At 54.4% G+C, this 13,768-nt stretch overlaps 1 protein-coding gene across 1 annotated transcript; it reads left to right on the top strand.

Annotated features, from left to right (window-relative positions):
- The first annotated feature begins 1,445 nt into the window (after positions 1-1,445).
- Positions 1,446-10,813, top strand: LOC138062745 (olfactory receptor 14J1-like). The gene is made up of 3 exons (XM_068921752.1): positions 1,446-1,549; positions 8,882-9,802; positions 10,564-10,813. The coding sequence occupies exons 1-3, from the start codon at positions 1,446-1,448 to the stop codon at positions 10,811-10,813; spliced, it is 1,275 nt and encodes a 424-aa protein (XP_068777853.1).
- Positions 10,814-13,768: the final 2,955 nt, after the last annotated feature.

Raw genomic sequence — 13,768 nt, 5'->3', positions numbered from 1 at the left:
TCCGTCCAGTTTCTCTCTGAGAGGCACTTGTGAGGGTGAGTGTCCTTCAGCGGAGAGAGGTGCGAGTGCAGGGCAGTGAGGGGCAGGACTCCTTGGCAGACCAGATCCCATGACTCTGTACAAAGTCACAGCGAGCCCTCTTTTCCCCTTGGGATGCCCAAGTGCTCATGCTGAGAGCAACTGAAACGCCAAAGATTTCTGCTCTGTCAAAGAATGCTGCCACGGTGAGAGGGAGGCACCTAAAAGCTAAATAAATAATCAGACTCCTCTGCTGAAGGTTATTTTCCAGAGAAAACAGGTGTCTAAACGTTGACCTGCCCTTCCACATAAGGGGTGGACGTAACCTGCTGCAGCATGTGCACCTCAGAGCTAGTGACCTCCCCCTCCCACCACAGTGCCTGGAGAAAGAGCACACATGGTAAATGGGTGTGAGGACAGGGTCTCAGGATCTCATTGGGACGAAGATGTCTAGAAAGGGTCAGGTCAGCCCCTGCCTTCACTTGACTGTTCCTCTGCCTTGCTGGAGTGGGAGCTGGTGTGACTGATCCGGATACAGACACCTCTGTCCAAGAGGGCAAGGCTGGGGGAGATGAATCCCTCCCAAGGATCTTCCCTTCCCAAGACAGCTGGCACACGTGCTTGACAGAGTCCAATAGTGTCTGACCAGGGTCTTTTTGATGTTCCACACCTGGGGAGTGTAATGTTTAATATCAGAATTTATTCTTTGATGATATTTGATGTTACACGGGGTTTTTGATTCAGCAGAGTGATACAGCAGTGTACTGAAATCACAGTACAAGTGTAAGTTACGCTTAGCAAAATGCAGCAATTGCAATATGCAGTTTAATCACAATGAAAATGTGATCCCTGTTACCAGCCTCTATAATATGCTCACCATCACGACCCTGGGTGTCCCCAGTCACTGGGAAGGAGTATGTGGGTTGAAACCAGCTCAAGTCTGTTGGTCCCTTGGCAATTCTTCTGTTAGTTGGTCAGGTGTTGAACTCTGTGTTGGGCTGAACCACACACACACTTCCCCCCGTACAGATCTGGCTGACTCAGGGAGACATTCACACACCTTTGATGAACTCAGGCAGAACCGTTTACACCAGTTGATCCACTCCCTGGCCCGTCTCCCCTGAGCCTTCTTCCATTGTAGGACTTTACTGGTCAGGCGCAGTGCTATATTCATCTCTCCTTATGGTAAATAGAGAAATTTCCCCCTGGGTCACTAGACAAGTCTCCTGAACGTCACTCATGACACCCAAGGTCCTCCACCCTATACCTGGGAAAGTTTGTCTCCTCCCTCCATTGACACCCCCTGGCCGAGCAGAAGTGACCCCGCTGGAGATTATCAGCAGCAGCCACTGCTCTGCAAGGCACACTCAGGCAGTGCAAATTAGCACTCAAGACAAGGAACTGAATGAAGGAAAAGGACAAAGGGCATGTGGGAGGCTCCAAGAGAAGGGCAAAAGGTTTGGCTCACAGAAGACTGCTCTAAATTGTCACTGTCCTTTCCTTCTTGGACAGGTCCCCATTCCCAGAGAGAGTAAATGTCCAACAGCAGCTCTCCCAAAGAGTTCCTCCTCGTGGCATTTGCAGACACATGGGAGCTGCAGCTCTTGCACTTCTCGCTCTTCCTGGGCATCTACCTGGCTGCCCTCCTGGCCAACGGCCTCATCATCACAGCCGTAGCCTGCGACCACCGCCTCCACACCCCCATGTACTTCTTCCTCCTCCACCTCGCCCTCCTCGACCTGGCCTCCATCTCCACCACTGTCCCCAAATCCATGGCCAATTCCCTGAGGGACACCAGGGCCATTTCCTACTCGGGATGTGCTGCCCAGGTCTTCCTATTTTTCTTTACAGTTGGAGCTGAGTGTTCTCTTCTCACTGTCATGGCCTACGACCGCTTTCTAGCCATCTGCAGACCCCTGCACTACGGGACCCTCCTGGGCACCAGAGCTTGTGTCAGGATGGCAGCTGCTGCCTGGGCCAGTGGTTTTCTCAATGCTCTGCTGCACACTGCCAACACATTTTCCATTCCTCTCTGCCAAGGCAATGTCCTGGACCAGTTCTTCTGTGAGATTCCCCAGATCCTCAAGCTCTCCTGCTCACACTCTTACTTCAGGGAAGTGGGGCTTATTGCGGTTAGTATTTTTTTATTCTCTGGTTGTTCTGTTTTCATTGTGCTGTCCTACGTGCAGATCTTCAGAGCTGTGCTGAGGATGCCCTCTGAGCAGGGAAGGCACAAAGCCTTCTCCATGTGCCTCCCGCACCTGGCCGTGGTCTCCCTCTTTGTCAGCACTGTCATGTTTGCCCACCTGAAGCCCCCCTCCGTGTCCTCCCCAGCTCTGGATCTGGTGGTGGCTGTTGTGTACTCGGTGGTGCCTCCAGCAGTGAACCCCCTCCTCTACAGCATGAGGAACAAGGAGCTCAAGGAGGCCCTGAGGAAACTCTTTCAATGGGTACAGTGTCAGCACCAGTAACTGTCCCACGTGCATCTCCTCCTCATTCCCAGGGCATCTGGCATCAAGGCTACATGTCGTTCTTTTTTATTATTGTTTTCCTTACTTTCTCTGATCCATTGTTCCAAAAAGAATAAAAAGTTTTGGTTCGTGCCAATTCCTCCTCAGAAACCTCTCATTTGAATATAACCCAGAGACCATGATGATATCCTGGCCCTGGGGTAGACCAACGCCCTGCAGGGATCTGGGCTGGGGTTTGCCTGCCTGGGCAGCAGCTCTGCAGAAAAGGACGTGGGATGAACACATCTGGTTAGGATCTGTGTTTCTATATTCAGGAAAACATCATCACCATAAGAGTAACCTGCTTCATCTTTTAAACACCTTCCTTTAATGCCAGCCCTCAGAAGCCTAGAAAGTAGAAGACGGTCTCTTACGGAAGTCTGCTGAAGGAAATCGGTGGAGTTGTCTTCCCAGAGTTATTGGATCACAAGAAGGAAGTTACCTTCCTCACCTGTTGTCGTGGGAGGCCCAGGAGGGGCGGCTGAGCCAACCACAGAGCATCCTCACGCTCTGGTCCCCGCAGCGCTCCACGCTACAGGAAGGTTTGGGGTGGCGGTATAGGTGTCCCTGTCGCTTATGAATGGGTCACAATTAACAGCCAGAAACCAATCACAAAGCTTAATATGCATCACTGGTAGCAATAACAATTAAAAACTAGTAATGACAACAATAATAGCAACAATATACAGTTAATTAATCAGTGACCATACATTCAGCCCCCCACACAACATGGAACAGGAGTATTTACAATATCTACAAGTACCCCTATGTGTACATGAGCTCAAAGCGGTGAGGGGAAAGGTGCCTGGTGGTTACGCCGCTGGGGGTTATACTCACACGTCCACCGCTGTTAATGGCAGGGGGATCCCCAGCTGCCGGACCCAGCGTCCCAGATGAGGGGGCACGGCGGCGCTGGCTGTCCCGCAGCCTGCCGGGGAGGGGATCTTCCCTCGGTGGAGGGGCAGAGCCTTGGAGAAGGCTGCCCGGTGCCTTCAAACCTTGAGCAAGGCCGCCGAGGCTGCTGCTTCCCCAGCCACTGCAGGGAATTCATCTCTCTCCTCCTCTCCACCGCCGTCGGCTGTGCTCGCGTGTGCCCCTTTTATACCCATCCTGCTTTGGGACGGCAGGCAAGGGATGGGGTGAATTTGTCTAGACCGCCGCTCTTAGTGGTCCGGTTCTGATCCCGAATTATAATGTGGACCTGTTTGCAGACCACTTTGTGGACTCACCTTCCTTCTGGAATATTCTGCGTGGTTGACAGGTGTGGGGGGCTTCGAGGGCCCATGTTAGCCCTCCACCAATGATTTTAAATTGTGGCAGTGGGAGATTTCTGCAGGCTAACCGGGGTCAGAGAGAGGACAGGGTGATTGACACCTTACACCCATTGCTCAATAAAACCTATCTTCCTCAGTTTTCCCCTAAACCAAACCTTCCATGGCACCCAGGCTGAGGGCGTTTGTACATGTTTGAGCTGCAGCACCTCAGCTGTGGCACCAGGGCTGAGAGCAGCCTTATGACAGGGAAACCTGTTACTGAGTGCCCAGGACATCATGTACGCAAAGGCTTTGCTTCCTAGCAGACACATGCAGGAGCGAATGGCACATGGCTGTGTAATGCTGATGAAGAGAGCAAACCCTGTAGTCCCCAAAGCCAGAGAGAAACACAGCTGGGCCATGCAGCCCTGGGGTAGGAGAGGGGTTTGCTGCGCCGGGTGACTCCGAAGCAGCTTGGGGCCTGTGACAGAGGTGAAGGGGCTGTCCAGGAGGGGCAAGCTGCTGCTGAGAAGGTGCCTGGGGTAGGGCAGTCTTGGATGCAGCCCGGCTGTGGACATTATCAGCATGTTTGCTGTTGATATCATCAGGTGAGAAGGTTCAGGAAGAGGAGAACCATCAGGGTTTGAGAGCATAGGCACACGAGTGGAGACTCTGGTGTGATGTGCCTCCCAGTCCTGCAGCACCCCTGGGTGTCGCTGGGAAGGACCTTGCCTCCATGCCATGGTGTTGGTGTTCACTTGCTGGCACACAGGCCGCAAAACCGTTTGAGACATCCTGTGGGGTCTGCCACAAACTCACTCCACCAGCACATGCCTTCCCTGGAGGTCCTGTGTGGTATGTGCCAGCCACTTGCGGTTCCTGCTGGGCATCCCAGGCACCTGGCACAGCACTAGAGGCCTTTCTTATTGCCTGAAAATGAGAGCCCTGAATTAATGGAAGTGTCTGCAAAGCCGGGATGAGCCTGTGTCTTAGCTTTGTGGTGACTTGAGCGGCAGTATATACAGCTGGTGGAGCCTGGAGAGTGAGCTGGCTGTCCTTCTGGTGAACTCCTCCTTTTGGTCAGCTGAACAGCTCTGTGGGCTCCATAGAAACACATGGCTAATTAAAGTTCAGATGCCCCCAAAGATTTGGTGTACATTCAGGTGGCCAAGGGAACCTGCCTCACCACCCCTCTGGCCCACAGCTGAGGCTCAGGAAGCATGTGGGTGTCTCAGAATTGCTCCATCACAGCTGGCAGACACACACACACACACAGGACTTGGACCAAGCCTGGAAGCTCAGCCGTCACCAGGGCTTTGGGTGTGAGCTGCTGACTCCCCTCTCCATCCCTATTGCTCATGGTGGCAGCTCAGACAAGGGCTTGCATGCAGGCACCTGTTTTGGGCACAGCTGAGCTGAGGCCAGAAGAATCCCACCTGCTAGGGGGTTGTGGGCTGCCTGGGAGGGAGTTGCATCCCCCTGCTGCCCAAGGCCTGCCAAGCTGACATGAACCACCTGCATTTGCTCCTCTGAATCCCTGCCCTGTGCAGGGGAAATGACCCCCTCCCTCTCCCTCTCCCTGTCCCTGCCCAGGTCTGCTGCCTGGTCCTGGGACAGCAATAGGGCTTGAGAGAGGGGAACATGTCCCCCTCCCTCCACCTCTGTCCCCTGATGGGATCAAGCACACTGCTGAAATCAGTCTCCCTCCACAGCCCAGAGAGGGACTGGAGGTGAAGAGCACACTTGCAAGAGCATTTCCCAGAGGGGACCGTGCTGCCGCTCTGGAGCTGTCAGCCTTGGAGCCCCAGGACAATCTTGAGGGAGCCCGAGGGGCAGAGCAAGTCATGCCTGCAGCTGTGTCCCTGCTCCTGAGTGGGGCCAGGGTCCTGGGACAGAGGGAGCTGGTGGCACCGTGGCAGCAGTGCCCATGTGCCCAGCTGTGTGCAGCAGCAGCTCCTCTGCCAAGAGCAGCAGGGCTGTGGGCACTGCCTGCTGCTGCTGAGAGGAGCTGCGAGAAGGCAGAGAGAAGTGGAAGGCAGTGTGGAGTGGGAGGAGAGAGGAGAGCTCCTTGTGGGAGACATCTTCCCAGCTGTTTGCATGGTGAGTGTCTGGCTGCAGGGCAATAGGGTTGTGAGGATCGCTCTCCCGGCTCCTGCAGGGCAGAAGAGGGAGAGAGGCTTCAGAGCAGGGATGTCCTGCCCCACTGTCCCCGGGACAGGGCGTGCTGCTTCCTTCTGCCGGGGCTGGTGCAGGGGTGTGAAGCTGGGATATAGTCCCAGGTGCAGTGTCCCTGCCACCGCGGGGTGTTGTGTGCCCGGGACAGTGACTCTGCTGCCTGCGACGGTCAGCACTCAGGCTGCCTGGGCAGCAACCTTCGGTGCTGCAGGGAGAAGGTCTGGGTGGGAGGAGCGACCCCACAGCAGGGCAAGTTCATTGTCCTGCTGAGAGGGTGCTGCGTGGGTCAGGGCTGCCCACAGCTCTCGCTCACCATGAGGATATTTGGAGAGTGGAGTTTTCCAGAGGACTTGTCTCTGCCTGGTGGGAATGGAAATGCAGCAGTCAGGTTTAATCCAGGGGCTGAGCCTCTTCACCAGCACACTGAAGGGTGACAACACCTGCAAGGATGCTCAGGAAGTGCCTTCACCACCCCTCAGCCTACAGGCAGCACCAGCATCACCTTGCCAGTCTCATCGGAGATTTTCTGGTCTGCTGTTTAGCTCCTGCACACAGGGAGATGCTGCTGGGCAGCTTCCTGCTGCTTGGAGGTTTCTGTAGGGCAGAGCTGGGATCACAGTGGGTGGGATGGGGTCTGTGTGGGGACAGAGGAAGAGCTCCCAGCAAGGACACCTCCAAGCAGCAGAGAGATGGTCCGAGAGGGAGAGGAAACTGCTATCTGAAACCTCATATGAGGTTGGGGTGCAAGCAAGTTTCGGCTAGCCCCGGCAGTGCTTTCCCCTCCGCAAGCCCCCTGCATCTGTCCCCTACCACCCAGTAGAGCCCTCTGCCCTCACGGTCGAGGGATCTAGCACCCAAATTGTCTTTTTGGCAGCCAGAGCCCCAGAAGACGAGAGGAACAGCTCTCCTGCTGAGTGCCCGTTTCCTAAACCGTGACCAAGGGACTGAGGACAACGGCCCTGTGATGTCTCCATCTGGGAGGTGGTGTGCACAGCTGGGTTAAGGCAAGACCTTGCTCAGTGTCCCTCTCTCTCTCTTTGCCACCCTAGGCAGATGCATCAAGGTGTTGCTCCTTGCTTCTCCCCCTGTCCGGGCCGCTCTTGTTCTTGCTCGGGGACTTTCTGGGGATGACATTTGCAGCTACAAAGTCTAAAACAGACCCTGTGGTTCCTACTGTAAAGTTGTCTGCAGTGGAGTGAGAGGATAAATACCCCTTCTTGCCTGTGGGGCTCAAAGGAGCAGAGTGTGTGGGGCTGGGGAATGAGCTGACTGTCCCTTCAGGACACCCCTCCTTTAAGACCCTTGACCCTCCCTGGGCTGTGCTGCTGGACTGTGCGCTGCTGTGTCCTGCTGGAGGACATGTGTGATAGCTGAATGTCCCATGCAGAAGCCCCAGAGGTGCTAAGGAACTGGAACTGCTGCTGGCGGTGGCTGTGTGTGGGCAGCTGAAATAAGCCCTGTGTGTCTTTGGCTACAAGCTGAGTGTTGAGAGCTCCCTCTGTCTCAGAGCCACATCACCAAGTCCTTCTTCTGATCATCAGAGCCATGAGCTTTGTCACACCCTCTCCATCACTCTCAGAACATGTGAGCTGAGAAAGGGAGGTGAGTTTGGAGGTGTGCGCTGTGCAAGGGGACACCACTGTCAGCACAGGCCACTTTCCTTTCAGGGTAAGTTGTGGCTGAGATTGTCCTCTGGCTGAGCGAGGTGCACGCCCAAGGCAGCAGTTTTTCTGTAAGGAGATGTTTTAGTTCCAGAAAAGGTATAAAAGGGGATTTTTTTTTTCCAACGCTTTAACCATGTGAGTTAGACAGCAGTATATTTTAGTGAGTATTTGACAAAGGGCACTTTGGACACATAGCGACATTAAGATTTAATCCCGAGATATCACAGCACAGACTGGAAAAATCATAACTTTCTCGGTTTGCATGTTCGGCTCAGCTTGAGAGCCACCAGTGTAGCCTTGCTAAATAATTCCCTCTTTATAAATACTGATAGACATCAGCATTATCAGCCTTTGAATCTTATGTCTGTTTATTTCTTACAAATGCAAAACAGATTCATGAGACTTCTTACTCTTTTCCTCTTTACATGGTAGAGATCCCCACTCCTGGGCTCTTCCTACCACTAACCACCGTCATTCACACAGACGTGAGGCCAGTGGCAGGACTCCCCTTGACTCTAGAAGGGCCAGGGCTGCAAGTCTGGCCTCTTTCTTGTGAGGAACAGGAACAAAGTATTCACTGCACTGGTTAAACATTATTGGCTGATGGTTCCTGTCTTAAGGTCGTATCGCTTCTACATTTGATAAGATGAAGATAAAGCTCTGCCAGATTCTCTCCAGCCTCGGTTAGGGACTGATTGCCATCTTCCCCACAAGATGGTGAACATTATCATGTCAATGGCATTCAGAGGTCTCCGACTAACTGAAGTAAGAGAGATCAGGTTGTTATGGCTCTGTGGCTTCTTCATCCTCCTTGGGCTTGAAGAGTTGATTCTGGTATGTTTAAAGAATTTTGCCAACTCACAGCAATGTTAAGGGTGCATATTCCTACCCTGCAGAGCAGACCAACAAGCAAGATCCCTCCCCCACTTACCCCCCCAAAGTGGCGCTGTTACTTGGGTGGTCAACATGCCTCTGAACTGGATGTGGCTGAACAGCCCTCCTACATCATAGCAGGACTGATGCCTCTGGAGCCGTTGGGCAGAGGTCCCTGCTCCTCATGGCACGCTCAGCCAGCACAGACTGGAGCTCTGGACAGGGAGTGGAACAAAGGTGCTGCTGAGAAGGAGAAAAGCAATGTGTGTGCGGAAGTGAGTGGGGGGGAATGTCTGTAAGAAAGGGAAAGAATTTTGTCCAGAGAGGGTCTTTCCTGACTTGTCACTGTCTTTTTTCTCCTTGGACAGTCCTACATGCCTGGAGAGAGCAAAATGTCCAACAGCAGCTCCCTCAATGAGTTCCTCCTCCTGGCCTTTGCAGACACACGGGAGCTGCAGCTCTTGCACTTCTCGCTCTTCCTGGGCACCTACCTGGCTGCCCTCCTGGCCAACGGCCTCATCATCACAGCCGTAGCCTGCGACCACCGCCTCCACACCCCCATGTACTTCTTCCTCCTCCACCTCGCCCTCCTCGACCTGGGCACTGTCTCCTCCACTGTCCCCAAATCCATGGTCAACTCTCTGAGGGACACCAGGGCCATTTCCTACTCAGGATGTGCTGCCCAGCTCTTTTTCTTTGTCTTCTTTTTTTCAGCCGAGTATTCTCTCCTCACTGTCATGGCCTATGACCGCTATGTTGCCATCTGCAGACCCCTGCACTACGGGACCCTCCTGGGCACCAGAGCTTGTGTCAGGATGGCAGCCGCTGCCTGGGCCGGTGGTTTTCTCAATGCTCTCCTGCACACTGCCAACACATTTTCCATTCCTCTCTGCCAAGGCAATGACATGGACCAGTTCTTCTGTGAGATTCCCCAACTCCTCAAGCTCTCCTGCTCACAATCCTACCTCCGGGAAGTGTGGGCGCTTGTGTTTAGTGTTTGTTCAGGCTTTGGGTGTTTCGTTTTCATTGTGCTGTCCTACGTGCAGATCTTCAGAGCTGTGCTGAGGATGCCCTCTGAGCAGGGAAGGCACAAAGCCTTCTCCATGTGCCTCCCTCACCTGGCTGTCGTCTCCCTCTTTGTCAGTACCATCATGTTTGCCTACCTGAAGCCCCCCTCCATGTCCTCCCCAGCTGTGGATCTGGTGGTAGCTGTTGTGTACTCGGTGGTGCCTCCAGCAGTGAACCCCCTCCTCTACAGCATGAGGAACAAGGAGCTCAAGGATGCCCTGGAGAAACTCTTGCAATCAGTGCAATGTTAGCACCGATAACTGTCCCATGTGCACCATCTCATCAATCCCAGGATACTTTTGGTCACAGCTATGACTTGTTCACTTCTGTCTGTCTTACTTTTCTGCATTATATTCATTTCTAGAGGAAAATGTTTGGGTTCATCCTGCTTCTTCTCCTCTTCTCCTCTCCTGAATCTGACCCAGAGACCATGTTGAAGCTGGAAGTCAGGCTTCCCCTTCTTCAGCTGAGATGGGGGAACCTCAGAGCCTACTAGTCTGAGCTCCCTCGGATGCCCCCAGTGCAATGAGGGGAGTTTCCCTTTGCAGGGTCTCTTTTGCCACTGACACCACAGGAGCTCCCAGGCACAGAGTTAGGCTCAGACGGGTACAGGTCGGGTGAGACCATGGGTCCCGTGTCCAGTAGGAGAGCTCAGCTCCAATGGCCACAGTCAGGCTGTGATCTCACACCCCTCTCCTGCAAGGGTGGCAGCTGGCTGTCATCATGGGCTGATCCCTTCCCTCTACAGAGCTCCAACACTCAAAGCAGAGTAGGAGTGGAGGGGAGGAGATTCGAGACAAAACTTGTGGGGATGGACCCTCTGCTGCACAGGACCGTCCCCACACCACCACAGCAGGCATTTGCTGGCTGCAGCCTTCCCTTGGGGGCTGCAGCTTTCCTGCAGACGTGGCCACCCACAGCAGCAGATCCTTCTCTTTTCACAACTGCTTCGTCTCATTTCCACACTGACCTAACGTGCTCTGATGTGTGTTTATGGTCCAGGAGTTCTCGTAACCTGGGAGTGGTAGAGTTGTATTTTGATGTTCAGGTGTCCTGTGACTACAGGCAGGACCAGGCCATGGGCACCTTTGTGCCAGACCTGGCTTCCAAAATTGATTCTGGAATAAAAGGGATCTCCCTTGTGCCGTGCCTGAAGTCTGGCCTTTCTTCAGAAGATGGAGTCAAAAATATGCCCAAGGGATTGCACCATGAAAGGGCCTGCTGCTCTGCTTTTGAATTCCATGGGATCTAGGGGATGAGCTCAGAGGCCCTGGGTGATCTTTTGGGCACTGAGGACTGGATTCAGGGCTCATCTCTTGGTGTTTAGCAGAGACAGTGAATGGTCTCTGAATTACCTGCCTGGGGCTGTCCCACAGGTGACAGTGCTGATGAGAGCTGCCCACTGTTGTGGAGGGGAATCTCCAGGAGATCCCCAGAAGAGCTCAGGGGATGTCCAGGGACAGCGTGTGCCTGGGGTGGGCAGTGGGTGGAGCCTCCAAAAATCAAGAATGGTCCACAGTGGAGTAACCAGAAGGTAAAGCACTAGATCCAGGTATGCTTGGGGAAACAAGGGCTCTGCAGTCCCCAGAGAGACAGAGGGGACCCAGGAGGGGCAGGGAAGGGGGACAGGAGAGTGATTCCTGCACCTCCAGTGAAACACCACAGGCTGGAGCTATGGCACACCCAAACACATCTCCTGCCTTGGGCAACACCCTGGGCATCACTCTGAGCACTGTCCACAAGAACAGCCACATGCCAGCAGTATCAGTGGTGGTGATCCCTGTGCAGCTGGGTCTGCTTCCCACCCCAGCCAGCACGGCCAGAGCTGAGTCAGGAGTCGCCTGATGGCCCTTTGGCCCTACAGCCGCTCACTCTACAGAGCAGCACCACCAGCCCATGGCCCTGCGGGTATCACAGGGGAGGGGATGCAAGAACAGCCAGGCCAGCAGGGACACACTGGCCTGGAGAAAGGCTCTCTGAGGAGCAGGGATGTCCCAGGAGAAAAGCAGGGCAGCAGGCAGAGAGAGAAAATGAGAACGAGAAACAGGTTTCTCTGGGCACCAGCTCGGGGCAGGTGGCTCTGTCCCCGGGGCAGCAGGAGGTGCTGGAGGGGCTGCAGGGCCAGGGCTGTCGTGGTGTGCTGGGCAGCAGGGTGGGCATGGAGGGGCTGGAGACAGCCAGGGAGGGGGATCTCATGGGCACAAGATCAGGGGAGACAGAGTGACCAGCCTCACTGTGGGGCCTCGTCCCCTTTGCCGGGGAGCTGCTCCCCTTGTCCTTGGGCCGTGTCGGAGTTATGCTGTTGTGGCGGCCCATGCCAGTAGTGCACGTGCACCACGAAAAGGGCATGTTGGATAGCAGTATGTGCCACTCAGAGATTCTTTAGCTGACCTGGGGGTTGCCTTCTTGAGGTGTGAGGGGGTTTACAAGAGCCAGCGCACACAACACTTAACAGTAAACAAACTTTATTCCTCCTCTCATAACAGTAACTGTATATATATGTGTGTGTATATATATGCATATATACATAGACACACTATTTATATACTAGTACAGAAATGAAAATTGACAATAATGACATTATTTCATATCAAAGTGTGCAGCAACAATAAAGAAACAACCTTTAGAAAGGGGAACAAGGTCGTGGAAGGGGATTGATGCCCAAGCTACTAGATGGCTGCGGCTAGAGCTGAACCGACAATGAACACGGCTGGGGGGCAATAGCCCCAGAGGGAAGAAGGGACACCTGCATGCAGGGCCTGCTGCAATTATCCCTCCGGACGGGGTATTCTCCGTTCCCGGGGACGGAGCAGCAGCTCCCTAGCAGGACTGGGACACACGGCTCTTGCCGGAAGAAGCAGCACTCAGAGACCTCCTGGAAGACCCTCCGGATGGGGTGACACCTCATTGTAGGAGTCGGAGAGGGAAAGGTCAGGCTTCCTCTCCACGTAGTGTGGTGCCCTCGCACGGCGCCCCGGTTGAGGGGGTGTTGGTGACGAAGTCCCGTGGAGCATCGTTTCCACCGCTCTGACGGTGGCCAGCTGCAGCAGCTCGGCGTCTTCAGCCGGGGAAATGTGCCTGTAGGAGGCGGCTGGGCGACTCGAGAGCTCTGACAAGAGCTGCCGCAGCCTCTTCTTCCCCGGCTACATCGACCTTCGGCGAGTGTCCACCTGCCTTCGCGAGTTCAAGCTCTAGGTCTCCAACACGCACACATGTGCTTTTATCCGGGGGGTTTTATAACTAGACTTATCCAGTATGTAGTCACCCAGGAGGACTAACCTGACCAATCAAAACATGCACTTTCAATCCGGCCATTTGCATACCCGCTGCCTTGCCAGCCTCCCAGAAGGTTCCTTTGGTCGACAGCCCAGACCACCTGATCTGGGATGCCCAATCAACTTAAAAGGAAAGTAGTGGGGACCTTTTGGTGCGGTATCGGTCCCGCTCCAGGTTATAGATAGGGCACGGTGATTGGTAGTTCATCTTCTAGTATGTTCCTATGGTGGGGAGGGGAGATAATTCACCACAGCATCCCATCACTCCATCCCATCCTCTGCATCACTCATAAAGGCAAACAGCATTGGCTCCAGTACTGGCCTCTGAAGAACATCACTGGTAGCCATTAGTCCGTTGGACTTTGCACCACTGTTCTCCACCTTTGGAGCCAGGTGGCCTCCTGGTAATTTCCTGCATACTCCAGTGCATATGGCTCCATCCCACATCTGCCCACTTTGGCGACAAAGGTGCTAGGGAAGACCATGTCAAAGGCCTTCCTCCATTCAAGCTATACACAAGCTATGCACAGCACTCCCCTTGTCCACACAGCCAGTCATCCCATTACAGGAGGCAATCTTGGGGGGTCGGGCACAAGTTGCCCTCCATGACTTCATGCTGGCTGATCCCAATCCCTTCCTGGGGCTGGAAATCACTCCCACGAAGATTTGCTTTGCAGGGCCTGAGGTGACAAGGAGCAGTCTGTCCTTTCCCAGAGGCTTTTTCTTGTCCTTCTGGAAGGTGGATGTCATGTTTGGGGGGAAGGTGGGGAGGGCTGGGACTGGAGAGCAGCCCCATGGCCCCGCTGTGCAGGCACCGGCCAGGGCAGGGTGTGTTCAGGGCTGGGGACACGTCCCCCCAGCACGGTCCCCACCACAGCCCTCGGTGCCCCGTCCCCTCACAGCCCTCCTGCTCTGGCACCCTCCCCCAGCAC

Source organism: Struthio camelus, chromosome 29 (genome assembly GCF_040807025.1).
Source record: "Struthio camelus isolate bStrCam1 chromosome 29, bStrCam1.hap1, whole genome shotgun sequence".
NCBI lineage: Eukaryota > Metazoa > Chordata > Aves > Struthioniformes > Struthionidae > Struthio > Struthio camelus.
Note: the sequence above shows the minus strand (reverse complement) of the source record. Positions and strands in the feature narration are given on the sequence as shown.

Coding starts and splice junctions, on each gene's coding strand:
- LOC138062745 (XM_068921752.1), top strand. CDS start 1,446: ATGTGGGAGGCTCCAAGAGAAGGGCAAAAGGTTTGGCTCACAGAAGAC. Junction 1,550..8,881: donor GGTCCCCATTCCCAGAGAGA/GTAAATGTCCAA, acceptor GCCTGGAGAGAG/CAAAATGTCCAACAGCAGCT. Junction 9,803..10,563: donor GAGAAACTCTTGCAATCAGT/GCAATGTTAGCA, acceptor TTTATGGTCCAG/GAGTTCTCGTAACCTGGGAG.